Genomic DNA, 27,285 nt, shown 5'->3' with positions numbered 1-27,285 from the left:
AAAATCCAAGGACTGGAAGAAACAACAAGAAAATCAAACCTGCCATCACATGGCTTTTGACAGGACTCATTCCATCCTTGAACACAAGATTTTTCATGAACTATTATTATCATTCAAGAAGAGCCCTTGGAAATACATTTGAGAATGTCAAAATCTTCATCCAAGAGAGATCACTAATATCTAACTTAAAACCTTTTCTTTGACATCTAAGCTTGTCCTGTTGAAGAAGTAGAAGCAGGATGAGAAGGAAGGAGGGAAAAAGTAGACAAGAAAACGGAGGCAGAAACCTGCTACTCTTGTAGGTAACAAACAGCCTTCCATGTAGCTGAACACTGCTATCCTGGGCCCTTCCCACCCAATCCCTACCCCAAAACCCGTATCTCCCAGGATAGAGGAATTCTGAAGTTTCCAGGCTCAGATAACCATTTCTTCACATATGCATTTGCCCAGGAAAGTCAGATAAAGACTTCCAAAGAGGACAAGTTATGGCTGAAAAGATGGTTTCTCAAAATACTATCTAGTTCAATGATTATCCTATTGGATTTTAGATGAATACAGAAGTGGAAGACTAAGTCAGGAGGATGTGATCCATTCCTTCCATCACAAGTTAAGAAAGCAAGGAATCTACAGTTTGCTTTGGAAGGAGTCAAGAGCCCTGAGTTCTACTTCCAGCTGTGCCATTTCTTAGCTGTGGGAATTTATGCATGGAGATGTACTTCTCTTGGCTTCAGTTTCCCAATCTAGAAAATGAAGAGGTTTGGATTAGACAATCTGGATAGTCCCTTCCAGTTTCACACATTACCATTTGAAAACTGAAAACCAGTCCTTGCCACCTATGTACCATGAGGCAGCTGGCTTTCTAGATCTTTTCCCATTACAGCACACGTGAAAAATAACATTTGCCCATTGTACTAGGGTAAGCTGATGGACAGAGGTGACCAGCCTGGGCCTCCAATTGTCCCAGGCACAAAACACTACCACTCAAAGGGATGAGGAGATCCGTATCTTTAGCTCTTTGTGGTACACTGATTGGGAAGTTCTTGCATAAAGCAAATAGTAAGAAAAAAATCAGTAATGGTAGAATTCTTTGGTAAGTATAGGTTGTTTTCTACATAAGTAGTATTTAAAAATTTAGATTTGTGTAGGGGCTTTCTTCAAAAAGACATAAAATGTTTAATCAACTTGTAATATGAATGATCTTTTGAATTGTACATAGCCCATTGCACTATGAAGAAATGTCAGAAATCATCAAAATTTCAGTTCTTTAGAAGAATACAACTAAACATCTCCTACTGGAAAGCTGGTGTTTTAGGTAGCATCTCATTAGCATCTGGTACCATCAGTAACAGAAAGTTACTTTCCTAAAGCAATGGTTCAAGGCTGGCTCCTCCCACGTGGCAGGTGAGCTGGGGGCAGTTTCTGATCTCGTCTACTTACGTCGCCTATCATGACAGCCTCCTGAGGTTCACAGCCAGTGCCCCGCAATGCCTCCAAGAAGAACGTCTTCTCTGGTTTCCCCACAACTGTGGCTTTGGTATCGGTGGCATACTCTAAGCCAGTCACAAATGGTCCAGGCCCCAGGGCTAAGCCATCTTTCCTCTTGTAATATCTGGCTTTGTGGATCGCTATAAGAGGCGCTCCGTCCAGGAGTAACCTAGAGAGACCAAGGTAAGAGAAACTGGCAAAAAGCAAGGCTTTTATCATTAGAGAAGAATGTCAGACTTACAAAATGGTTTTATTCAGAGTCACAGAAACAAATAGTTTCTTATTAACTTTTAATGACTTGCTGTCTTTTAATGAATTCACAAAGAACTGCTGGGAATTACACTCAGATACACTAAAGAAAGGTGACAGATTATTAAATTTGGGATTGCTTCAACCTTTTACCTTTAGTGGTTTCAGACACTTTACCCAAATCACCAGGGAAAGAAAATTAAGAAAACTAAAGCTAAATAAGATACTCAAGGGAAGAAGCTTAACTTAATGAGACAAGTTGTTTCAACCTTCCCTAACGGTAAGCAGGAGGCTCCGGAGCCTTTCACAACACTATACAATCACTGCTGCAGCAGCACGTTCGGCTAACTCCTAAAACACCCGAATTCCTGGTTCTTCTACTCCAAAATTTAAGTTTCTTTTTAATTTAGAAATTTAATAGAGCATTTTAAAAACAGTTTCTGCTTGTACCTTTATCTCCTTATTCTTACGCATTGTGACTACTTTCAGTATTACTTTACGAATCAGGCATCTTCTTTGAAGAAAACACCAACAAGGTTTGCGGGAGAGCCTTTACGGTGAAGTCTTTCCTTTGTCCGGAGAGGTGGTTGTTCTTAGGTGCCAACCAGTGAACTACGACTCACAGCGACCCCATGTGACAACAGAAGAGCGTAAGGAGCTCTCCCATTAGTCTGATAACCAAACTCTATGTATAGCTAAAGATCCTCATTAGCGACTCAGGCAAAACAGAACAGAACAAATCCAAAACCCCCATGGACTTCTCAATACTTACCTCCCCACGCCATCCCCAGATCCCAACAAAGCAGCTTTCAGTCCCCAGCAGAATGTCACGCACATGTTCTCATCTGATAGAATGCGGGACACAATATGTTTCTTAAACTGCTTCTAACCAATGTAATAAATGATCTCACTAGCTTAATTTACTTTAAGTCATCTACTTAGTTAAAATATTTAGTATGTCCATCGAGGAAGAATTCATTACATCTTACCCTTCACAATTATGAGTAATTAAGCGCTCTACTATGAAACTGCTAAATTATTCTTGTCAGTGGGCATGGAAATGCCTTCCTGTGGGAGATGCAGAATTCAGACATTTATGATTAAATATTTTATTAAGTACAAACCAATACTGGACTATTACAGGACCTTACTGTTAGTTACTACAAATTGCTCACAGCACAGGACAGGTCCTTCAAATTTATTCACTAATACTATTACAAATTTATTTCTTTAACCAGATCTTCAAATCCAATTGTTAGGAAACGTGGTCCAGCCACTGCTAGCCTTGACGGACCACAGCTGGTAGCAATGAGATGATAACGGGTGATTTCTCTCTCTCCTCCTGTCATCCCACCCCCAGCCCCATTTATTTGCCACTCTACCACGGAACTGGAATTCTTTATGCAACAGACCTCAAAACTGCTTTCCACTTACACAGCTAAACTAAAAACTCATTTGATTTAGCTTTGTTAATATTTTATTATATATTAACTGGGGATAAGACTTATAAGCTTGATTGATGTGTGTACTTAATTCCCAGGCAGTACTTTAGAGCCTTCCCAGGAAGGGCTGAACCTGTGGGCTCCTCTCCATTTCTCTAAGTGGGAGCTGGCTTTCCATGAGGCTGGAGAAGATATGCATCTCTCAGGGAAGTGGTTGCTGCTTCTGTCATTCTTTGCACAGCATAAGCTTTATTGAATCTTTAAAGAGCCAAGGCATATTCAGGATATGAAACACTGAAAGGTAAACAGTTCTAGGACAAAGATTAAAAGATCTTTTATATTTTAAAATCTGTTTTAAAATATCAAAAATAGACATCCCAGTACTTGAAGTGTTTTTATATTTACTAGACAGGGTAACAAAGGGTTAGTTGTTTTTGTAACTAGAAATAATACATCAGCAGGAAATCTGAGAATTTTCTAACTATAAGCCCACCGAAGTGCGAAAAAGAGGAAAAAAGGCACAAAGAACAAATATTTCTGGCTGTATTTTACGTGGGCAAAGGAATACCCTTTGTAAAAACTTAGCCAATGAGCAGGACATAATATAAAAATTTCAGGCAGAACACCGAGAGATAATTAAAACTCAGAGCCTTAAGGTATTATTGAAATGAACCTTAAGGAACATCAAGTTCAACAGACTCCACTTCACAGATGAGACAATTTTCCAGAGAGGTTGGCAGAAGTCAATCACACCATCAAGGAAAGGTAGGACCACTACTGGGAACCAGGACTTCTGAAAGTCAATCTAGCGCTCTTCCAAATACACTACACACTCTTTCTAGATAACTTAACCTCTCCAGGCAAGTGATCAACTTTTACTACTTCACTGAAGATGGAGCCTGAGAGCAGGCAATTACAGTGCAGCTGAAGTAAACGTCCGACACCTCTCCTGTACATCAAACTGGCAAATCCCTCATGCCACTCCCAAAACCTGTTTCTCCCCCAGTCACTTCCATCTCAATAAAGTCACATTGCTCAAACCAAAGGCTCGTAATGTGCTTGATTTCTCACTTTCCTCCCCTATCTGAACACCCCTATGGATGAGCAAATCCAGTAATTTCCAAATCCAAAACAAAAATAAAAATATCTTAAAACTATTTTTCACATAAATTGATTGTGTGTGATATTCTGAACTTCTGCAACAGTCTCTAACTGGTCTTTCTGCTTTCTACTCTTGCCCTATTATCCCAATCCATTGTATACGGCAATAGCAAGATTTTTAAAAGCACAGATGGGATCATGTCCCTCCCCTGCTTAAAGCCCTCTGATAGCTTCTCACTGCAAATGGTATAAAATCCAAAGTTTGTTCTCAGTGTATAAGGCCTTGCCCTATAGCCCCCATCTACATCTCCAATATCATCTCAGGCCGCCTTCCCTAGCGCTGACTGTGTTCCAGCCACAGCAACCTGCTCTCTGTTTCTAAAACTCTTTCCTGCTCCAGCCCCTACACATGGCATTCCCTCCACCTGAAAGAGTGCCCCTACTTTCCACCCAGCCATCTCCTCCTCATTCAGCAGGCCTCAGCTTAAATGTCAGCACCCTGGGGGAAGCCATGCCTAGCCTCCTATTTAAAGTGGACTTGCTTCTCACATTTAATCTCTATCTTATCCCTGAGTTTTTTCCTTCATACCACTTTCTGCAATTTTAACCCTTATCTAATTGTGTTTGGTCTGTCTTCCTCACTAGAACCCAGAAAAATCTTCACTATCCCCGTCAGTTTTACTCATCACTGTACTTACTATTTATGGGGAAAAGCCTGGTAGCTCTCACTAAATGTTTATTGGGTACATTAATGGATGAACCCCTCTCTGTTTCTGTGTCTTGATCTACATAATACTTTCTTGGGGAACAGAGATAATGCATGCAAAATTTTCACAGTATCTGACAGCAAAAGTGACTATTTTTAAGTGTAGGGGGTGTAGTATCTCTTCTGCTACTTAAAACAGGTAAGGGCAATCACTTCATATCTGTGGGCCTCAGTTTCTTATCAAATGAAGGTGAGTAGTTCAGGGTTTCTGAACTTGACACTACTGGCATTTAGGCTGGATATTATTGTCCCCAGTTGAGAATTACTGAACTAGGTGATCAGCAAAGTCTTAACATTCAATGTTTATAGGTAAAATCAATCAACCAAACACAGAAACAACAGTAAATCATGAAAAAAAAAATCTAAGGAAAAGCCCATTAACATTTAATTAACTGAAACCTACAGAATACCTTCAATATCACACTGACACAGTAATTCTCTCATTAAATACTGAGAAAAATGTAACAAGTCTTTCAGTAACTCAACAGAAATAGTCTAAGACAACATGAACACTGCCATTTCTGGTTTTAGTCAGAAGTCAAAAACAAGTATATTTATGTAGATTACTGATAGAGTAAAAATATTGACAGTTTTGCCCCTGAATGTTGGAATAAGATAAGGCTATCTACTATTACAACTTCTATTTAATACTGTACTGAAAATCCTACAATACAGCAATATTATAAAAATATAATTTTAAGAAAATATAAAAATAAGAAAAATATAAAAATTGCAAAGGGGTAAGTAAAACTGTCATTATTTGCAGGTGACACAATCTCTGTGTAGAAAATACAATCCACAAGATTCTACAAATAAATGATTAGAATAATTAAATTTAGGAAGGTCACTGGATAGACAGTTAACATACAAAGAAATAAATTTCTATGTAATAGAAACAACTAAAAATGAAATTCAACAAAATACCATTTACACTAGCATCAAACCACATGAAATGAAATACAAGAATTTAACAAAATATGTCTTAAGACCCACACTCTGCAAGCTACAAAACACTGCTGAGAAAATATTTAAAAAAGTAAAAACCTGAACTAAATAAATGGAGACGTATTCCATTTTCAGACTGGAAGACATATTATTGTTAAGATGTAAATTCTCCCCGAATCTATAGATTTGATGTAACACCAATCACAATCCCAGTAGGCTTTTTTTTTTTTTTTTTTTAATGAAAACTGACAAGTTGATTCCAAAATTTATATGGAAGGACACAGACTAGCTATAACAATCCTAAAGAAGAATAAATTAGAAGGATGTACACTATCAGAAATTAAGACTTATTATAAGGCTATAGTAATCAAGACAGTGTGGAATGGCACAAGGAGAGACAAGGAATCTAGAAACAGATCCACACATATACAGTCACTTGATTTGTCAAAAGCACCACTGGCTTTCAACAGGGAAAGAACGGGGCTTTGCAATAAATGGTGCTGGAGCAATTGGATATCTGTATGGAAAAAAATAAACTCCTAATTCACGCAATTCAAAAAAAAGAATTTTAAATACATTCTAGACCTAATTGTAAAAGTTATAGCAATAACGCTTGCAGAAGAAAACACAGGAGAATAGCTTCATGACCTTGGGGCGGACAAAGAATTCTTAAGCAGAACAGAAGATTGATAAATTGGATGCATCAAAATTAAAAACTCTGTTCATCAAAAGATACTAAGAGAATGAAAAGACAAACCACAGATGGTGATATGATATTGATATACAGGTATATATACATGCTTTATATACATCCAACCAAAGACTCATACACAAAGAACACTTACCAATCAATAAGAAAAAAGACAAACCAATTAGAAAAAAGTAAGACTTGAATGGGCACATCACAAAAGAAGATATCCAATGGCCAATAAGTGTATGAAAAGATATTCAACATCATTACTAATCAGGAAAATACAACCTGAAACTGAGTAAGACACCTCTATACACACCAATCAGAGTAGCTACAATTACACAGACTGGCAAATAGGTTGGTAAGACTGTGCAGCAGCTGGCACTCCGGTTTGTAGCTGGTGGAAACCTATGGCTTGGTACAATCACTTAGGAAAACTGGCTGTGTTTATCACAGCTAAACAAGTACTTATCCTATTACCTAGCAATGTCATTTTATTTCACCTGAAACTTTTATTTAGAACTGTAAGAGTTGCCTTGATCATAAAAGAATCTTCCCAAATTAAAAACTGAGAGCAGTTTGTTAACTGAGTTCTGCATCCTATGATTTTCAGTTTTGCACGTAAAGTTCCTCTTCTGCATATATAATGAATGCTTTAAATAACAAGCTCTTTGTAAGTCTTAAACAATTTCTCATCCCCCATGTGTTTTATTTTTATAGTCTGGACTTGAATTAAGAAGACAGTGTAGCAGGCAGTTCTTTCAAAATGGGAAAAACCCACAGAAACATTTCTAATTTGAACCCTGCTGCCACAATGTTCTGGAATTACTTATGCCCAGGGCTCTAAATACTTAAAAAAGATTCAACAATTACAGTACAAATACAATAATAACTGAGACCATTATTGCTGATTTTTTTTTTCCTCCCTCTTCTTCCTTTTCTAAGGACTTGAGTACATTGGAGTAGTTCAATTTTTTAATATTTTCTTAAGAAAACAATCCAGTCTTCAACAGAAACTGTTTATGATGATAAAAATCTCCTTTTGCCTAGAAAACAAAAAACTCATCTCTGTACATTTTAGTGAGTATTTACAAACACATCTCTAAGACTTTTGGAGGATTCTCACAGTCTATAACAACTACAAGAAAGAAGTTATTAACAAAGCTTCAAAACATTATTCTTAAACAGCCTTCACCTATGCATTTAAACCGGAAGTCGGGATGTCATTTATCTTCAGTTGTAACAACATTTTAATAAGCTCAAGAACTAGAGAGCAGTTGCTCTGAATTTAGAAAAAAACCCAATTTTTCCCAGGTTAAGCAAACGCTTTAACCTTACAATTCCATGCAGTGTTTTCCTTGTTACAGGTTTTAGAAATTACTTTGAACTGGCAACTCTACTTCTGAAAAAAAAAAAAAAAACAACAAAAAACTCAAGGAAAAACATAAATACTGCTCAACAAAAATGTCCTCAGAAGTTTTAAAAACTAAAAAACCTGGAAATAACCAACAGTAGGAAACCCACGGCTAAATCATTTACTGCACCTTGTAAAGCAAAATGTGCTACATGAATCAACATGTTTTAGAAGAATATTTAAAAACATGGAAAAAATGCATAATACGTTGTTGGGTTATTAAAAAGTGATTATAACATAGTATATATGTTGTTGCGCACTCTCATTTTTTGGTATAATTACACATGTACATACAGAAAGAAATGAAATAGCTCTGTGCTAAAATGTTAACTGGCTCTCTTTTGATGGTGGGATTACAGGTAATTTTTTTTTTTTTTTTTTTTTGCCCTTTTAAGGTTTCCACCATGGAGACATATTGCTTTTGTGATTAGATATTTTTTAGTCTTGTTGATACCAAGTTCAGGTTAGACTATTAAATGATCTGCTTGCCCAGGTAGCTTTTCTCCTAAGAGTGATCATCCAATTTAGTTATAATTGGTGCATTACTAAAATGCTCTAGCTCTGGGTTTCTAACTCAGGCCAGAAGATGGAAAAAGACTGTGCTGAAAGGAAGTAACACAGTTGTGAAAATGAATGAACTAGATCTAATCATACTGATACAATACTATTAGGGAAGAAAGCAAGTTAATGAATACATACAATACAAACATGCAAAACAACACTACATACTGTTTAGAAATATGTATGTGTTACAAGTATAAAGACATACATGAGAATGATCAACACTGAATTCACAATGTAATCTCCTTTGGGTCCTGGGTGATGCAGCAGGGGAGGGATATGCAGGGAATAACAAATGTGTTGATAACTGGTATTTCTTAAATTGATATATAGGTATTCATTATATTATTCTTCGTATCTTTTAGTATTAGTCAAAGGAAAAGAGGTACCAATGGACCTTAGGATTTGAATGTTTTATAGAATACAAACCCAAATCATATCTATTCTCTATAACTGGTTCACATCCTCCCCCAAAATCAGTTCTTTAAAATTCACTGTTCTCAGTTTCATTCAGACATTTCAGACATATTTGTAGGCAGACTGTACTACGCATTTGGGGGAGGAGGAAAACTACTCATTAAAAACACAGTAAATATGAGGCAGTGTAATGTGGACAGTAGCTCTATGTGCCTGAAGGCAATATGCCCCTGAACCTGGTATTCAAGGCAACTGAGTTTAGAATTCAATGTTTATTCTCATAATCAACTCGGATAATAATTAACTAATCGGTGGTTCATGTGAGATGCCTACATTTGCCACACACAATCCAAACAACTGCAGTCATTGGTTAAGAGGCATAGTCTCTGTGGAAACATCAATATGCAAAGAAGGGCAAGACCTAAAATCCTTCTGTTAACTCTCCATCCAGCTGTTAAGTGCATTTGTGAAATTAGAGTTGACCTATAAGTGCACTGTAATGCTTTAAAATGTAGTGTTTAAAAAAAAAATCAATATGGTTAGGAAAGTGTACTAATTAGACAGCATCCGAGCAATTACAAAGTCAGTATTATGTCAACATACATTTTTATTACCCTGAGTCTAGTATTCATCTATGACAGAGACCGACCTGCTTCCTATTAAAGATGTCCTTCCCAAATTACGGGCAAAAATCAATCAAGACCTCCCCCTTGAATTTTGTGGCTAGAAAAATGAATAAAATTTAGAGGGGGGTAAATTTAAGGTAAAAATTATAGCAGGTTCTCTATTTCACATGAAACCTAATTTTGGGATAGTTGTACACCTTACTTAAGCTAAAAAAATAATCCCTCCCAAGAAGCTAAAGTAGGATAATTTAAGCAGGCAAAGCAAAAGAAATTTTAGTACTATACACCTTGAAGGACATCTTCAAGCAATGTGGCATGAAAAAGTCACAACCTCACTCTCAGACAGATTCACAGGTAAATTCTAATGCAGTTTATCTTAGAAGTAGGAGGACCAGTGTGTAGGCTTCTTTTTTGAAGCAATGCAAAAAGTAAAATGCACACACTAACAGTGAGGATTCCTAGCATCATCCCACATTAGTTATGTTTCCCCTATTTTCTACCAATAACCACTGGAACATCTCCAGTTTGACATTTCATAGACCAAACAGCCTCAACCTACACTCATCACCTCCTAGACCTCAAACAGGGAGTGTTCTCTATCACATTTACCCAGTTTAGAAATATGGATGTCCTCGTTGATTCACTGGTCTTCTTCACCACCTATTTTACCCAATCACTCAAGTCATGTTGTCACTACCTTCAAAAATTCTCCGGAATCTGTTTTTCTTCACCCTAATGCCACAACCACGGACTGCCAAAAGATTGAACGAATTTGTCTTGGAAGAAGTATAACCAGAATGCGCCTTAGAAGCAAGGATGGCGAGACTACGTCTCACGTACTTTAGACACGTTATCAAGAGGGATCAGTCCCTGGAGAAGGACATCATGTTTGGTAAAGTAGAGGGTCAGAGAAAAAGAGGAAGACCCTCCACAAGATGGATTGACACAGTGGCTGCAACAACGGGCTCAAACATAGCAAGAACTGTGATGGTGCAGGACTGGGCGGTGTTTCATTCTGTTGTATATAGGCTTGCTATTCGACGGCACTGGGTATGAGTCAGAACCGACTCGATGGCACCTAACAACAACAATGCCACACCTCAGTTCAGGCTATAATGATCACTCATCAAATAATTTCTCTCAAAGTGTGGTCAAATGCGTCAACTCTTTTCCACAACCTGGATTCTCTGGAGGGAGAATCATGTTTACTGTTTATTAAACATTAGACTGGATGTTATTTTCCTTTGGAGACAGCATAGTCAATAGAGAATAAAAGTTAAAGTAATAATAAAAGTTAAAGCCACTAGCTTTAAAAGTTGCAATTTTATTATGAATTTCTGCTCCAGAACACTGATTCTATAAACCAGAAAATTCCCAATGATCACCACATTGTAACATATTAATCATTAAAAAAAAAAAAAACAAAGTCAAGATAGTAATATTATGTGATGTTGCCTGAAGATGTCTGTCCTCATGTACAACCTAGGGGGCCAGAAAGCAAAAACTTTACATGGCAAAGTTAAAGAAGGGGAGTGTATAATCAGGTGAAAAATAAATAGGTAGGCACTTACCGAAACGCTTGATTCAGAGCTGGATAATGAAAATGTTCCGGGGCCAATCCTATGACCACAGCATTAGGATCATCTGTCTGTATTCCTGGGAACAAAATAACAGTAACTGCTGAAAAATGCAACTAAAACTAATCTGACATTTTAAAATAGTTTTAGTCAATCAACTACAAATTTTTGCAATAGCCATAATATGAAGTTTAAAAGAGTATCAAACCCAGTATACTTGGAAGGAAGGAAGAAGGCAGGCATCTCCTAGTATTTTGCATACTACTTTTGCATGGTCTTACAGTTGCTCAGTAACTAGAAGATCTAACTTGAAAACTGTAACCTGATGGTGTCAAACAAGTTACCATTTCCAACTTCAAAAAGCTTTACTAATTACGATCAACAAGAACAGCCTTGAGTTCCCTATGAGGTATCAGATCAATAGTAACTGATGAAGGACTGAAAATCTAAGAGGCCAGGGAAATTAGACTCTCTCTAATTGATGCAGTAAGATTAACATACTCATGATAAATATGAAATGCGATGTAGAATCTCTACTGTTCTACATAATGCCTAATTTACTTTCAGTTTCACAAATATTATTTTTTAACTACAGCATATTTTAAGGCCTTGTACCTGAAAACAAGATTTCAGATATGACAACCACACAAGCACATTCATCATAACAGTTATTAAAAGCTTGATTAAAGGTTCTGTGGATTATTCATATGCTAATTCCTCTTTGCCTGTTTTATTGCCTGCCTTAAGCATTTTCATTACCAATTCCACCAAAATGTGAGGGGAAGAAATAGAAAGAACAGACACCCAATTTCCTTCCTATCAACAGCCATGAGTACTGAGTAATTGGTTAAGGCTTGTGAAGAAAGAAAATAAAATTGTTGGCTACAGTAAGAGTTGGAGTTTTTGTATTCTTTTTATTATCTCCATCTAACACTAGCAAAGGTACTTGATGTTACCAAAGATATTTCCATTCTCTTCAAAATCTCCTCTACCTTGGGTATTTTCATGTCTATAATTTTTAAAGATGTTACAAAGATAACCCAAACAAACAAAAGCCCACTTCAGTCAAGTTACTGACTCGTGTTACAAATATATTCAATCTAATGGCTAAAATTTCTTCCAGACCAGGGACTCTGCTTATATACTTCAACGCCAACTCACTGCTGAAACAGCTAGAATCATCCTCATTTTCTTATATGGGAAATGTCTAAGGTTTTCTACACCTTACTTCGTTCACTTAATATAGCTCATGAAGATCACTCATTACCAGGGGATAGACGTCTTCCTTGTTACTTTTTTTCAGTTACAAAGCATTCCATTTTGTAACTATATCACAATTTATTCAATCAGTCTCTTCCAATGAACACCTGGGTTGTTTCAAATCTTCTGTTATTACAAATAAGGCCATAAGGAATCACTTGTTCATATGTCATTATGTATTTATTTACTACCAGTATATCTTGGAGATAGAGTCCAAGAAGGACTGCTGCTTCATACGCAGTTTTGCTAACTACTGCCAAATTGTCCTCCACAGGTGGTGTACCATTTTATATTCCCATCAGCACTCAGATCTACTTAGTAAATTCATTTCCTGTTTAATTTGGCCAAAGTTGGCTTCTGTTTCTTACAAATAATAATTCTGATGGATACACTAATATATTTTCTGTTAGTAAAAGTTTTGAGGCCCCGCCCAATTTGTATACCCATGCCAAATTCCCAAATCATTACTTGTAAAATCATCACAAGTTTTTATAATGAATGTATTTATACCCATTTTCTATACTGTATCACTTCACTCTGAGTATCACCTACAAAAAGAAGCACTATGGCAAAGCTTCATAAAGCTATAATACTTTTCCAGAGTATTAATTTCTCCAAAGTGAAATAAGTTTTTTTTCCCTTGATTAAAAAGTATTTCATGTTCACTGTAAAAACTTCACACTATAAAGATGACATTATTTTTTCAACAAGGAGATCTTAGTTTAATCTCATTTAATCCAGTAAATACAGTGGCTCTTGGATTAAGGATTATAATACTCAAGGTAATTTTGACCTGTGTTATTTCAAACAGTGGATCATGGCCCATTGGTAGATTGTGAAACTAATTTGGAGGGTTCTAAGCAACATCAAAACCAAATAATTAAGTAAAACAAGTAAGAAATATAATGTACATCATGGAGTAAGTATGGTTTAACACACACAAAGAATATATATGTATATACTGGATTACTATGTAATATTTTTTTATCGTGGATTCTGGTCAAAAAAGGTTTGAGAAACACCAATTTAGATTTGAACTTTGTCAGTATTGTCAATCATTTCAATAACAGGAGGAAATCAGAATAAACACATCTAAGCATCCCATTTTAATCATAATCCACAAGCAGATATGGAGAGCCAATTTTTAAATCTTTCCAAATTTTCCCCACCTTTGAAATCAGGTAGTGCCCGGTCATCAACTAGCAGCATGGGCCTAACTTGCTTCTCCTCTACTAAATTTCTAGCTGCAGTCAGAGAAGTGAAGATTTCATCTTCGGAAATATCAAACTCCAATTTTTTCAACCTTTTCAATAGGTCTTGCTTGCTCTCTTTGGTTGTATTGGTCACAAACTTAATCATTACCGAAGCACCACGTAACCTGGAAAAGTAATATTCAGATGTCAATGGGCAGCGTTTAGTTTACACTCTAGCTCCATAAAACCTCATAATTCGGTAGCGCTGTCCCAGAGATAAGAACAAGAAGGATATGTCATCAAGTGTTTTCATGGCCAAAGGGCTTTTTAAAAATCCACCTGTTTCCTATGGGTGGCTGCACTTCCAAAGGCTACAAAGTCAAACTGTAAAAGCTATGTCCATCTTTTTGAGGGGCTTCTATATTTTAAATAAATTTACTGCAAAGTTTATTAAAGAAATGAAAAATAAGGCTTATTAACCGTTATATTCACAGAATAAGAGAGCTGAAAGTTATCCTAGAGATTATCTACTGGTGCAATCAATCCTTTCTCCTTTTTTTCTATGGGGTAGTTCCTCTCTGCCCTATAGGGTCGCCAACAGTTGGACTCAACAGTATCAGGTACTGTTCTTAAAGATGAGGAAATTGAGGCCTAGGGCAGCCCTAGTGGAACAAACGTTATGCACTCAGCTGCTAACTGAAAGGTTAGTGGTTTGAACCCTCCCAGTGGCTCTGTTAGAGAAAAGACCTGGCGATTTGCTTCTGTAAAGACTACAGCCTAGAAAACCCTATGGGGCAGTTCTACTCTGTCATACGGGGTCGCTGTGAGTTGAAATTGACTCGATGGCACACAACAACAGAAGAATTATGTGACTTGTCCAGCTTCATGCAGCTGGGTAGCTGTAGAGCTGGAACAAGAACCCAGGTATTCTGTGGTCTGGGCAGTGTTTGATCTCCTATACTGAGAGAAGAGAGAATTATCTCAGGATGTTGTTGTTCTTAGTCAATTAAAGATTGGCTAAGCCCTATTATTTTACTAAGTTTATAAACAGAAAATTACCTGGACAACTCAAGGAAACATTCCATTTTTTATAGACCAAAATGTGTTTTCCACTTGAACTACTTACATACATCATGATTGCTTTGATTCTATGCTTTTGAAACCTAATCTGGCAATCAAGTATCAGAGAAAGAACTGATAATATAGTCTGTTGTTGTTGTTAGGTGCCGTCGAGTCGGTTCCGACTCATAGCGACCCTATGCACAACAGAATGGAACACTGCCCGGTCCTGCGCCATCCTTACAACCGTTGTTATGCTTCAGCTCATTGTTGCAGCCAATGTGTCAATCCACCTCATTCAGGGTCTTCCTCTTTTTTGCTGACCCTGTACTCTGCCAAGCATGATGTCCTTCTCCAGGGACTGATCCCTCCTGACAACATGTCCAAAGTATGTAAGACAGAGTCTCGCCATCCTTGCCTCTAAGGAGCATTCTGGCCGCACTTCTTCCAAGATGGATTTGTTCATTCTTTTGGCAGTCCATGGTACATTCAATATTCTTTGCCAACGCCACAATTCAAAGGCGTCAACTCTTCTTCGGTCTTCCTCATTCATTGTCCAGCTTTCACATGCATAGGATGTGATTGAAAGTACCATGGCTTGGGTCAGGCACACCTTAGTCTTCAGGGTGACATCTTTGCTCTTCAACCCTTTGAAGAGGTCTTTTGCAGCAGATTTGCCCAATGCAATGCATCTTTTGATTTCTTGACTGCTGCTTCCACGGCTGTTGATTGTGGATCGAAGTAAAATGAAATCCTTGGCAACTTCAATCTTTTCTCCGTTTAGCATGATGTTGCTCATTGGTCCAGTTGTGACAATCTTTGCTTTATGTTGAGGTGTAATTGATACTGACGGCTGTGGTCTTTGATCTTCAATAGTAAGTGCTTCAAATCCTCTTCTCTTTCAGCAAGCAAGGTTGTGTCATCTGCATAACGCAAGCTGTTAATGAGTCTTCCTCCAATCCTGATGCCCCGTTCATCTTCATATGGTCCAGCTTCTCATATTATTTGTTCAGCATACAGATTAAATAGGTATGGTGAAGGAATATAACCCTGACGCACACCTTTACTAACTTTAAACCAGCCAGTATCTCCTTGTTCTGTCTGAACAACTGCCTCTTGATCTACGTAAAGGTTCCTCAAGAGCACAATTAAGTGTTCTGGAATTCCCATTCTTCACAGTGTTACCCATAGTTTGTTATGATCCACAAAGTCAAATGCCTTTGCATAATCAATAAAACACAGGTAAACCTCCTTCTGGTATTCTCTGCTTTCAGCCAGGATCCACCTGACATCAGCAGTGATATCCCTGGTTCCAAGTCCTCTTCTGAAACCAGCCTGAATTTCTGGCAGTTCCCTGTCGATATATTGCTGCAGCCGTTTTTGAATGATCTTCAGCAAAACTTTGCTTGTGTGTGATGTTAATGATATTGTTCTATAATTTACACATTCGGTTGGATCACCTTTCTTGGGAATAGGCATAAATATGGATCTCTTCCAGTCAGTTGGCCAGGAAGCTGTCTTCCGTATTTCTTGACATAGACTAGTGGGCACCTCCAGCATTGCATCTGTTTGTTGAAACATCTCAGATGATATTCCATCAATTTCTGGAGCCTTGTTTTTTGCTAATGCCTTCAGAGCAGCTTGGACTTCTTCCTTCAGTACTATCGGTTTCTGATCATATGCCACCTCTTGAAATGGTTGAATATCAACTAATTCTTTTTGGTATAATGACTCTGTGTATTCCTTCCATCTTCTTTTGATGCTTCCTGCGTCGTTTAGTATTTTCCCCATGGAATCCTTCACTATTGCAACTTGAAGCTTGAATTTTTTCTTCAGTTCTTTCAGCTTGAGAAACGCCGAGTGTGTTCTTCCCTTCTGGTTTTCCATCTCCAGCTCTTTGCACATGTCATTATAATACTTTACTTTGTCTTCTCAAGAGGCCATTTGAAATCTTCTGTTCAGTTCTTTGACTTCATTAATTCTTCCTTTTGCTTTAGCTGCTCGATGCTCAAGAGCAAGTTTCAGAATCTCCTCTGACATCCATCTTGGTCTTTTCTTTCTTTCCTGTCTTTTTGGTGACCTCTTGCTTTCTTCATGGATGATGTCCTTGATGTCATTCCAAAACTCATCTGGTCTTTGGTCACTAGTGTTCAATGCGTCAAATCTATTCTTCAGATGGTCTCTAAATTCAGGTGGGATATACTCAAGGTCATATTTTGGCTCTCATGGACTTGCTCTGATTTTCTTCAGTTTCAGCTTGAACTTGCATATGAGCAATTGATGGTCTGTTCCACAGTCAGCCCCTGGCCTTGTTCTGACTGATGATATTGAACTTTTCCATCAACTCTTTCCACAGATGTAGTCAATTTGATTTCTGTGTGTTCCATCTGGTGAGGTCCATGTGTATAGTCGCCGTTTATGTTGGTAAAAGAAGGTATGTGCAATGAAGAAGTCGTTGGTCTTACAAAATTCTATCATTCGATCTCCGGCATTGTTTCTATCACCAAGGCCATATTTTCCAACTACTGATCCTTCTTTGTTTCCAACTTTCACGTTCCAATCGCCAGTAATTATCAATGCATCTTGATTGCATGTTCAATCAATTTCAGACTGCAGAAGCTGATAAAAATCTCCTATTTCGTCATCTTTGGCCCTAGTGGTCGGTGAGTAAATTTGAATAATAGTCGCATTAACTGGTCTTCCTTGTAGGTGTATGGATATTATCCTATCACTGACAGTGTTGTACTTCAGGATAGATCTTGAAATGTTCTTTTTGACGATGAACGCAACACCATTCCTCTTCGAGTTGTCATTCCCAGCATAGCTGACTATATGATTGTCTGATTCAAAATGGCCAATACCAGTTCCATTTCAGCTCACTAACGCCTAGGATATTGATGTTTATGCGTTCCATTTCATTTTTGATGATTTCCAATTTCCTAGATTCATACTTCGTACATTCCAGGTTCCAATTATTAATGGATGTTTGCAGCTGTTTCTTCTCATTTTGAGTCATGCCACGTCAGCAAATGAAGGTCCCGAAAGCTTTACTCCATCCATGTCATTAAGATCGACTCCACTTTGAGGAGGCAGCTCTTCCCCCGTCATCTTTTGAGTGCCTTCCAACCTGAGAGGCTCATCTTCCAGCACTATATCAGACAATGTTCTGCTGCTATTCATAAGGTTTTCACTGGCTAACGCTTTTCAGAAGTTGACTGCTGGGTCCTTCTTCCTAGTCTGTCTTAGTCTGGAAGCTCAGCTGAAACCTGTCCTCCATGGGTGACCCTGCTGGTATCTGAATACTGGCGGCATAGCTTCCAGCACCACAGCAACACACAAGCCCCCACAGTAAGACAAACCGACAGACACGTCTAGCCTTCCTTAAAAATGAAATTAAAAATGAAAATTGATGGTCCTACAGTGCATAATTCAAAAATGTAAAAGTAACTTTAATTTAGCTACAATTTAAAATTTTATATTAATACCTTGATACTTTTTATTTTATACTTGCCCCAAAAGGCTACAAAGCATAAAATTTTAGCCATAATTGAAAACAAGCAAGCAAATAAAACAGAAAAGAGATTTTTACGTATTGTAGTCACCCAAAGAACATTAAATACATTTATATGATTAAATAATTCACCTTCATCATGACTATGTCTAGAATATCTATGTGGTAGCTCTTCTGGAAAACATGATAAAATTTGGTGGTTTATCACTTAAAAGAAATTGATTACTTCAATATCATTATTATCCTAAAAATGAACAAGTACTGGGAAAAATAACATTATTTTTAATGTTTTTTTTTTTTTTTAAAGTTTCTTTTTACTAGTCTCCCAACTTCCCTTCTCCTACTTGTTTTTATAGAAACCCACACTGGCAGTACCAGTACATATAGCGATTTCTCTGGACTAGAAACCCTTCAGTGCGAGTAACAGGATAGTATGTGGGCTCTGGCCACTCCAGAATGGTAAGCTTCCAGTTTACAGAGCTGCCCAGAGGTGTCACTGTTCACCTGACATACAGTTTTTTTTCAATCCAGAGTAGAAAGCTCATCTTTATAGCAAAGTGCCTGTCCAGCAGAAGAAAAGACTGACCAACGTCCTTTCTCTCAGAAAGCCTAATTAAATAGCGAGACTATGTCAAGAAATCAAGAGGAAGCCCAACTCTGCAACTGACTTTCCTTCTTTTGGCTTTAAACATGTTGGCCACCATTTCTCTACCTGTAAAATGAACATACAATTCCTAACGAAATTGATAGCTCCCAACTGATGCTTACCAGATATGTAAGTCTCTTTTTATTTTTTGATTTCCCAAATGGAAAGTAAATTCCTTGAGAGAGTGCAAAGTCCTTGTCAGTCTTTTGCCCTAACACCTGGCACTGAGATACTAGTCACTAGATTTTCTGATTAACAGCATACTATGGAGCCTGGATGGTGCAAGCAGTTTGCGATCAGCTGTTAACCTAAGGGTTGGTGGTTCCATCCCACCCAGCAGGTCCATGGAAGACAGGCCCAGTGAACAGCTTCGGTAAAGATAACAGCCCAAAAAACCGAGGAAGCATTTCTACTCTGTAACACATGGGATTGCCATGAATCGGAATCAATTCGAAGGCAACAGGTTTGGTTTTGTGAGCCTTTTAAGGTTGAAAAATGGTATGTACCATAATGCTAAGTATTGTGGATTGTAAAAGCTTCTCTAAATTATTTTAGGATGAAGATGCTTACTACTGACTGTTATTTCTGTTGTGTTGACGAGTATTCTTTTCAGGACACCCAAAAGCAAAAATTCACATTCAACTCACTTTACCAAGCTTTTACTATGTCCCCAGTTTGTATGTAGACTTTTGTTTAGTATTGTGTTTGATGTAAGAGAAGTGCAAGACAGTTCCTAATCTTTGGAAGCTTTAAATTTCTTTAATGGAAATAACTGTAAAATTTCAAGTCCTTTAATTACTCTTTATTTGAGCAGCCGCACACTCAAAGCTAGCTTTTAGATGTAGGGGAAGGGGCGGAACTAAGGCTGTGTGTGTGTGTGTGTGTTTCATGTTGTGATTCCAGGCTTTCAGTTGTGATATTTCCAATGTTATTTCTTCCACATTTTGGCGTCTTGAGTTTTTATTCCCAAATTTAATTACCGACTTACAAAAAGACATCCGCGCGCACGCGCGCGCACACACACACAGAACAAAAAGACTAGATCAAAAGGCCAAACCTAATAAAGGCTTAGAGAACGTTTGGAGGATATTACAATACATAAGTCTTCTAGCTAAACCCAAGGCAGTTCCTGCATATATGGTAAGCTGGTGAAGTGCCATCTTAAGGCCATGCAGTTAGGTAATGATCTGCCTTGGTAAAACGGCACTTACAAACGTATTTGTCAGTAGAACCCGGAGGATAGCTTGCCTTTTAAGAGCTTCCTGTGCGCCCGGCACAGCTGCATCTTCAACATGAAGTGTGCCATTGAGATCTACCAAAACAGCTTTTAATGCACGGCGTGTGGCCATCCTTCATTCCCTAGGAGAGAGCAAATGAAATTAAAAATACAGTTTAGGAAACAATGGACAATTAAAAGCTGGTAAGTCTTCAAAAATATCATTCATATCAAGAAAGAAACTGCTCAGTGTTAAGCTGCTTGTCTTTTGGGGAAAAAAAATACATTAAAAAAAAATTTTGATCCATAAAACTTTTATAATGCTTAGTCTTTTTTAAAGTCTAGAATTAAAACTATAGGGATGGAAATGCTAAAAGAGAATTTACTATTAACTTTCAGTTATCTTAAAAAAAATCTCTTTGGCTGAAACAATTATTTTATTTTTAAATATGAAAATAATGTACTCCGAAGGATGGGCGGGCGGAAGCACTAAATCACTAGTAAAATGTCCTTTACCCTTGTTTATGGATAATGCAAATATTCCAATCTCCCATCTCCACTGTTTTATCCTGAAATGGCATCTACGTCCAAGAAAATACCAGTAAGAGTCACTAGGAAGGAAATTTCAAGCTATACAGTAATTTTAAAGTCAGGAGATACCCTCTTTATCTTACGATGTGCAAATTACTTGCATTTTTTTCGTGTAACTTGTTTTTTATTATTATGAGCTATATCATACGCAGTGAAACCTGTGAGAGCCGGAACTCGATGAGATTGCCTTGTTTTTCCAGTCTCACAAGTTTTCCCTCTCTGCCAGGGTGCAGTCTTACCATTTTTCTACTAATCATTTTAGTGGAAAATATTTGAACTTTCCTTCTCTTACAGGTTTCTGCCTTACATAGGTTCCGGCTTTCACAGGTTTTACTGTATGCAGTAAAGCATAACATAAGGTAACATACGGTTTAAAAATTAATAAGGGGTGGGTGAGAACAGCACGGAAGCTTTAGGAAAAGGAATGGGACTTCACTTTAAATTTTGACTTTGAATTACGTTAGTGCTTTATATATTCAATTTTAAATTTAAGCACCCCTCAAATGGAAGGCAAACAGAAACAAATGAACCTAGGCAAGTAAACTTTTGTACTTAGTACTGACTCTATTCCTTCAATAGGATGTATCTGAAGGACAAAAAGAACTGCAAGGAAATCTTGAACTTTACTTGTTAAGTTTGTTGTTGGTAGTTAATAGTGGTATAAGTTCAAAAACTATTTTGTGTGATTGAGCTAATGAGTAAATGTATCAACATCATTACGAATCAGGTTCTCAAATGAGAGAAAGAGATACAAACGCGGAATGAGAAGATAGAATCCTGTGGTACTGGTTTGGAATTGGAGATGTCAGTACGAATCCACAATTTAAAAAAATAAATGGGGAGCTTTTTTTTTTTATTATTTATGTATTACTGCACTGTCTTTTCCGCTAACAGACACAAGCTTCAAGGTCAGCAAACACGAGTTCAACTGCCATTCCATACAGTTCATTGACAGTTTCTTCAACCAAACGGAAACCGTTTAAGGTTTAACTTACCAAACCAAACCAGCTGCCGTCAAATTGATTCTGACTCATGGCGACCCTGCAGGACAAAGTAGAACTGCCCCACAGAGATTCCAAGGAGTGGCTAGTAGATTTGAACTAATGCTTTAGGAAATAATATTGGAGTCATTATTCCCTGTCCTTGAGCATAGAGCATAAAGCATAGAGCTGGACTCAGAGGACTCACAAGGACACATCAACTGGGCCCTGAGGTATAAAGACATAGACAGAATAATCTTGGAAAATATCTTTTAGGGAACCTTTCACATAGGCCAGAACACGAAAGACTTTCCACTCTTATAGTGAATAGAAATTTGTTGGACCAATGAAGACCCTCCTGACTATCGTTACTGAAACCTGTACCAGTGATCATTAAGACAATTCAAAATGTAGAATCACAGCTTCTAGTTCTAGTTCTGTGAAAAGGTGAAGCTTTCAATGGTTTTGCCCATTTGTAATGTTAATATATACTGATGACTCTGTAACCTTCCTTGGACTAGGGCAGACACGGCTGTGGCAGCGTGCTAGTCCTGGCCCATTTTCCCACTTTTGTCTACTCTGTAATATTCTTTGGACTCAGGCAGACATGGCTCTAGCAACATGCTTGTCCACTTCCCACTTCTGTCTTTTTGAATATATGCCAAATAAAACTTTCTTTTCCTTTACTAAACTTTGTGATGTTTTTCCCCTACAACACTACCAACCTTTTGGTTAGCAGCCAAGCTCTTAACCACCATGTCACCAGGGCTCCAAGGTTTAACTTCAAAACTAAACCAAACCAAACCTGCTGCCATCAAGTTGATTCTGACTCATAGCGACCCTGTAGGACACAGCAGAACTGCCTCAAAGAGTTTCCAAGGAGCGCCTGGTGGATTTGAACTGCCGACCTTTTGGTCAGCAGCCGTAGCACTTAACCACTATGCCACCAGGGTTTCGAGGTTTAACTTAGTGCCCTGATAAAACCAGTCAGATTCATTTAAACCAGTCATATGGGACACAGCTTACATGAGGCTCCAACTCATGGTGACTCCATGTGTTGCAAAGTAGAACTGCACCCCACAGAGTTTTCAAGGCTGTGACCTTTAGGAAGCAGATCGCCAGATCTTTCTCCCAAGGCACTTCTAGGTGGGTTCAAACTGCCGACCTTTCAGCTAGCAATCGAGCGCTTAACCATTTGTGCCATATCTAGGGACTCCTATATACTGCTGGTAGGAGAATAAATTAGGACGATCATTTTTTAAACCAGTTTGGTATCACCATATTCTACCACCCAGCAAGTCCACTTCCAGATATTATACCCTTGAGAGATTCTTTTACTTTATAATAGAAGACATGAACAAAAATCTTCATAGTAGCTTTGTTTATAATAGCTAAAAACTGGAAAAAATACAAATGCCCATCATTAGCAGAAAGGGTAGATAAATTGTGATATATTCATACCACAGATTAAAAAACCAGTGGAATGAGTAAATTAGTTACATACATCTTCCTAGATTAATTCTCAAAAACAGAATATAGGATGAAAGAAGCAAGTCACAAAAACACACAAACGGTATAGTTTCATACTACGACGTCCAAAACTAGGGATGTACATATAGGTGATAAAACTGTAAAGAGAAACAATGGAATGGTTGTTATCACGAGAGAGCAGAAAAACCTCACCCTCAAAGTATTCTGATTTTTAAATAAATTCCTGATTCTTTTTGTCTCTTATAATGTATCTGCTGGGGGGGGGGGGGAAGCACAGAAAAAAAAAAAAGACATTAAGAGCTATGTTAATCAAAGTTCAACTGTAAAAGTCTCCTTTTTGTAAGAGTCCTCACGTTATTCTAGCTGATCTTTACTGTGGCCCTGCAATGGAAGATTACAGTGAATGTTAACATCAATTACTACTTGCCTGAGGGTGAAAACAATATTAGTCAAAAGATGAGACCGTTCTAGGACTCTATTTGGATATGTAACAGTTAAAGCCTTCTTTGATTTAAAATACACTAACTGTACCACAAAAGTTAAGGCTAGTCAAAATGAAGACAAAGCATTCTCTTTTTATATACAGTGGAATCTAAAATTACTTCTCTCAAAATCTAACTTTTTTATTAGAGACATCTAAAATTCAATAAAAATTGTTAACTCTGAAGGTGATTAAAGAACAAAATATTACCAAGACTGGAAAAACACATGTAAGAATTGTATTGGGCAAATCTGCTGCAAAAGACCTCTTTAAAATGTTGACAAGTAAAGATGTCACCTTGGGGACTAAGGTACACCTGACCCAAGCCACAGTGTTTTCAACTGCCTCATAGGCATATGAAAGCTGGAGGATGAATATGAATACAGAAGACCAAAGAAGAACCCAAACCAAAACCCACTGCCTTTGAGTTGATTCCAACTCACAGGGACCCTTTAGGATAGAGTACAACTTCCCCATAGGTTTCCAAGGAGCACCTGGTGGATGTGAACTGCTGACCTTTTAGTTAGCAGCCGTAGCTCTTAACCACTATGACACCAGAGTTTCCTAGAACAGAACTGCCCCATAGGGTTTCCAAGGAGGACTTGGTGGATTTGAACTGCCGACCTTTTGGTCAGTAGCCAAACTCTTAACCACAATGGCACCAGGAAAGAAGAACAGATGCCTCTGAATTGTGTTGCTGGCGAAGAATATTGAATAAACCATGGACTGCCAAAAGAACGAACAAATCTGTCTTAGAAGAAGTACAGCCTGAACGCTCCTTAGAAGCAAGGATGGTGAGACTACGTCTCACATACTTTGGACATGTTGTCAGGAGGGATCAGTCCCTGGAGAAGCACATCATGCTTGATAGAGGGTCAGCGAAAAATACGAAGATCCTCAAGGAGATGGATTTACACACTGGCTGCAACAATAGGCTCAAGCGTAGCAACACCTGTGAGGATGGTGCAGGACCGTGGAGTGTTTCCTTCTGTTGTGCACAGGGTCTCTATGAGTCGGAGCCAACTCAATGGCACCTAACAACAACAAGAACTGTACAGTTTAAAAAAACTGTCCAAATAGATCCAGGGAACTTTCATCATAAATACCGATCATTTATATCCTTATTGAAGCATCCACAAAGGTTTGCTCTTACCAAAACCTTTAAAAAACCCATATTCTTCACTTTTATCAGTTCCACAGACCCAAGAACATAAACTGTTTTATGAGAGCATTACACATTCGAGAGTGATTATTTATTCAGAGACTTAGAAGACCTAAACTGAGGCACCTCACTTGAGCCTCAAAATATACTTCTATGAGCCTGAACACTTCCACCATGAGCCTTTATAATACTTGTTAGCTGAACCACAAGTCCCTTTTTGAAAATATATAATTGTAAAATTGCCCCCAAAAGAATTGTAAAAGCTTCAAAGGTAGTTTATGTGTTTTGTTATCTTGGGTCCATGTCCCACCATCTCCCATGGTTTGAACCAGTTATATGGGAAACACCTTACAAGAGGCATAAACAACTGATACTGACATATATATCATTGGAAAGAAAAGTGAATTTTCTCTCATTCCAAGAGGAACTCTTCAAGCTACTTCACAGGATACCTCCCCTTGAACTTCCCAGGGGAATCTCAGCCCCAGCAAGTCCTTTTTGCCCTCAAATCTGTTCTTTTTCCTTTGATCTTCATGAAAGAATGGCAGTACCATCACCAGGATGTACCAACCAGGCTCTCTCCCTTTTCCTCCCATCCAGGCAATTGCCAAATCACATCAGTTCTACCTCCTAGATAGTCTGAAATCTACTCATTTCTCTCCATCATTACTACAACTATCTTGGTTTTGAAATCATCGTCTCTCATCTAGCCTATTTAACAACTTCCTAAATGTCCTCTCTGCTTCCAATCTCCTCCCTATTTCTAGCCCCAAATTCATTCCTTGAAATGCAATAATGCAGTGGTTAAGTACAAGAACAAAGGAGTCAGACATGCCTGTTTGAATCTCAACTCACTAGCTGTGTGTGAACTTGGGTAATTTTCTTAACGTCTCAGCCTCAGTTTATTGCTAAAATAGTTTTAACAGTTTCTTCACTGCCTTAATGGTTGTAGGAAGATTAAAGAAAATAATATATATAAAGTGTTATGAACAGTGACATTCATAGAAAGGCTGGAGTGGCTGTGGGGGGGGGGCAGGGGAGAGTACTCAATGAATGTATCAAAAAAGAAAAACCAAACCTCTTGCCGGTGGAGTCAATTCCAACTCATAGTGACCCTACAGGATTGAGAAGAATTGCCCCATAGGGTATCCAAGGAGTGGCTGGCAGATTCCAACTGCCGACCTTTTGGTTAGCAGTCAAGCTCTTAACCACTATACCACCAGGGCTCTGAACTATGAACACTAGTGTACAAAGTCCTGGTTTACCTCTCCAGCTCATTTGTCTCTAATCTGAACACTAAAGCCCCAAGGCACTGCAGCCACAGTTCTCTACCTCCTTCAACCTCCCTCATCGCTGGGCTTTGGTCTGGAACCATTTTGTCCCTTGAACTAACTCTACCACCATACCCTCGATATTCCCTTTTGGTTGGTCAACTCCTTCAGTCCTTCGGTGTCACCTAAGCATTATTTTCCCAGGCACATCTTCTATGACAACTCCTTTTCTTCCAGGCTGGGAGAGGGCCCTCCAGAATGCTCCCATTAAATTCATCACTTGGTATTGTAAATGCCCAGTTACCTGCCCACATCTCTGACTAAGCTGTTAAACTCTGTGAGGAAAGGGATTGTGTTGACTTTTCCACTGTACTAGCTAGGTGCTCAAGAAAGGCTTCTGAATTAACTAGACTCATGAATCCCTGTCTCTATGACTGGAAGGAATCCATGAATAAGAATCTTTGAACACTAACTCAACTGCGATCCTCTCCATCTGCTTAAAGCCAAGGCAGTCCAGACTCAATCAGGAAAGCCAGGGCAGGTAAAGAGAGCCGGCTCTTAGTCCTGGTGGGGCCAGACAAGAAGGCAAGGGCGCTCAGGTGTCGTCACTGCACGATGCCGCAGCCCAGTTCCTGAGCCTGGCAAAGGCCAGACTGACCTGAAAGGACGCTAGCTTCGAAACACAGCCCAGGGGCACGTTCTGAGGCATCCCTAACACACCAGAGTCGCGATGTGCCCTTGGGAAAACAGCAGCCCTGCTCACCCAAGGCCTGGAAGCCGCGCACGCGTAGCAGCGCCGCGGCGGAGGGGCGGCCCGCGCTGAGGGGTGGGACAGGCCTCCCGGAGCGAGCGCGCGGGTTGGCCCAGGCCCCAGTCAGGGCGGGCGGTGGCCTGGAGAAACAACTGGGTATTACTCCTAACCCTCCCACAGAAAAGCAACTCACAGCCAAGTGGGCAGCCGCCCGTCCCCAATTCTGCTTCTTCCTCCGCCGTCCAAGAATGGTTTCTTATACGCACTTCACACGCCGTCCTCAGGGAGAGACCCTGCTAACAAGAAAATCACCCACTGCAGCGCATTCCTCCGGGATCTCGGAGCCCGCCCTGGGCGCCCGGGTAGCGTCCTGATGACGCCGGAAACTGGGCCCAGGCG

The 27,285-nt window shown here is 38.7% G+C and overlaps 1 protein-coding gene across 3 annotated transcripts in view; it reads right to left on the bottom strand.

The window, feature by feature from the left end:
- The window catches only part of HDHD2 (haloacid dehalogenase like hydrolase domain containing 2), a 29,759-nt gene extending 2,474 nt beyond the window's left edge, over positions 1-27,285 (bottom strand). The window contains exons 1-5 of one of the 3 annotated variants that reach the window (XM_003406309.4): positions 27,080-27,285; positions 20,192-20,302; positions 13,704-13,912; positions 11,269-11,353; positions 1,438-1,654 (exon numbers count right to left, since the gene is read on the bottom strand). In XM_003406309.4, the coding sequence (XP_003406357.1) occupies positions 1,438-1,654; positions 11,269-11,353; positions 13,704-13,912; positions 20,192-20,292 (612 nt within the window). In that variant the 5' untranslated portion in view covers positions 20,293-20,302; positions 27,080-27,285. Of the gene's footprint in view, positions 1-1,437; positions 1,679-11,268; positions 11,354-13,703; positions 13,913-20,154; positions 20,303-27,079 lie in introns of those variants that run through there. The other 2 variants (XM_023543803.2, XM_064294557.1) reach the window with 2 other exon arrangements.

The sequence above is a fragment of the Loxodonta africana genome, chromosome 11, assembly GCF_030014295.1.
Source record: "Loxodonta africana isolate mLoxAfr1 chromosome 11, mLoxAfr1.hap2, whole genome shotgun sequence".
Taxonomy (NCBI): Eukaryota; Metazoa; Chordata; class Mammalia; order Proboscidea; family Elephantidae; genus Loxodonta; species Loxodonta africana.
Note: the sequence above shows the minus strand (reverse complement) of the source record. Positions and strands in the feature narration are given on the sequence as shown.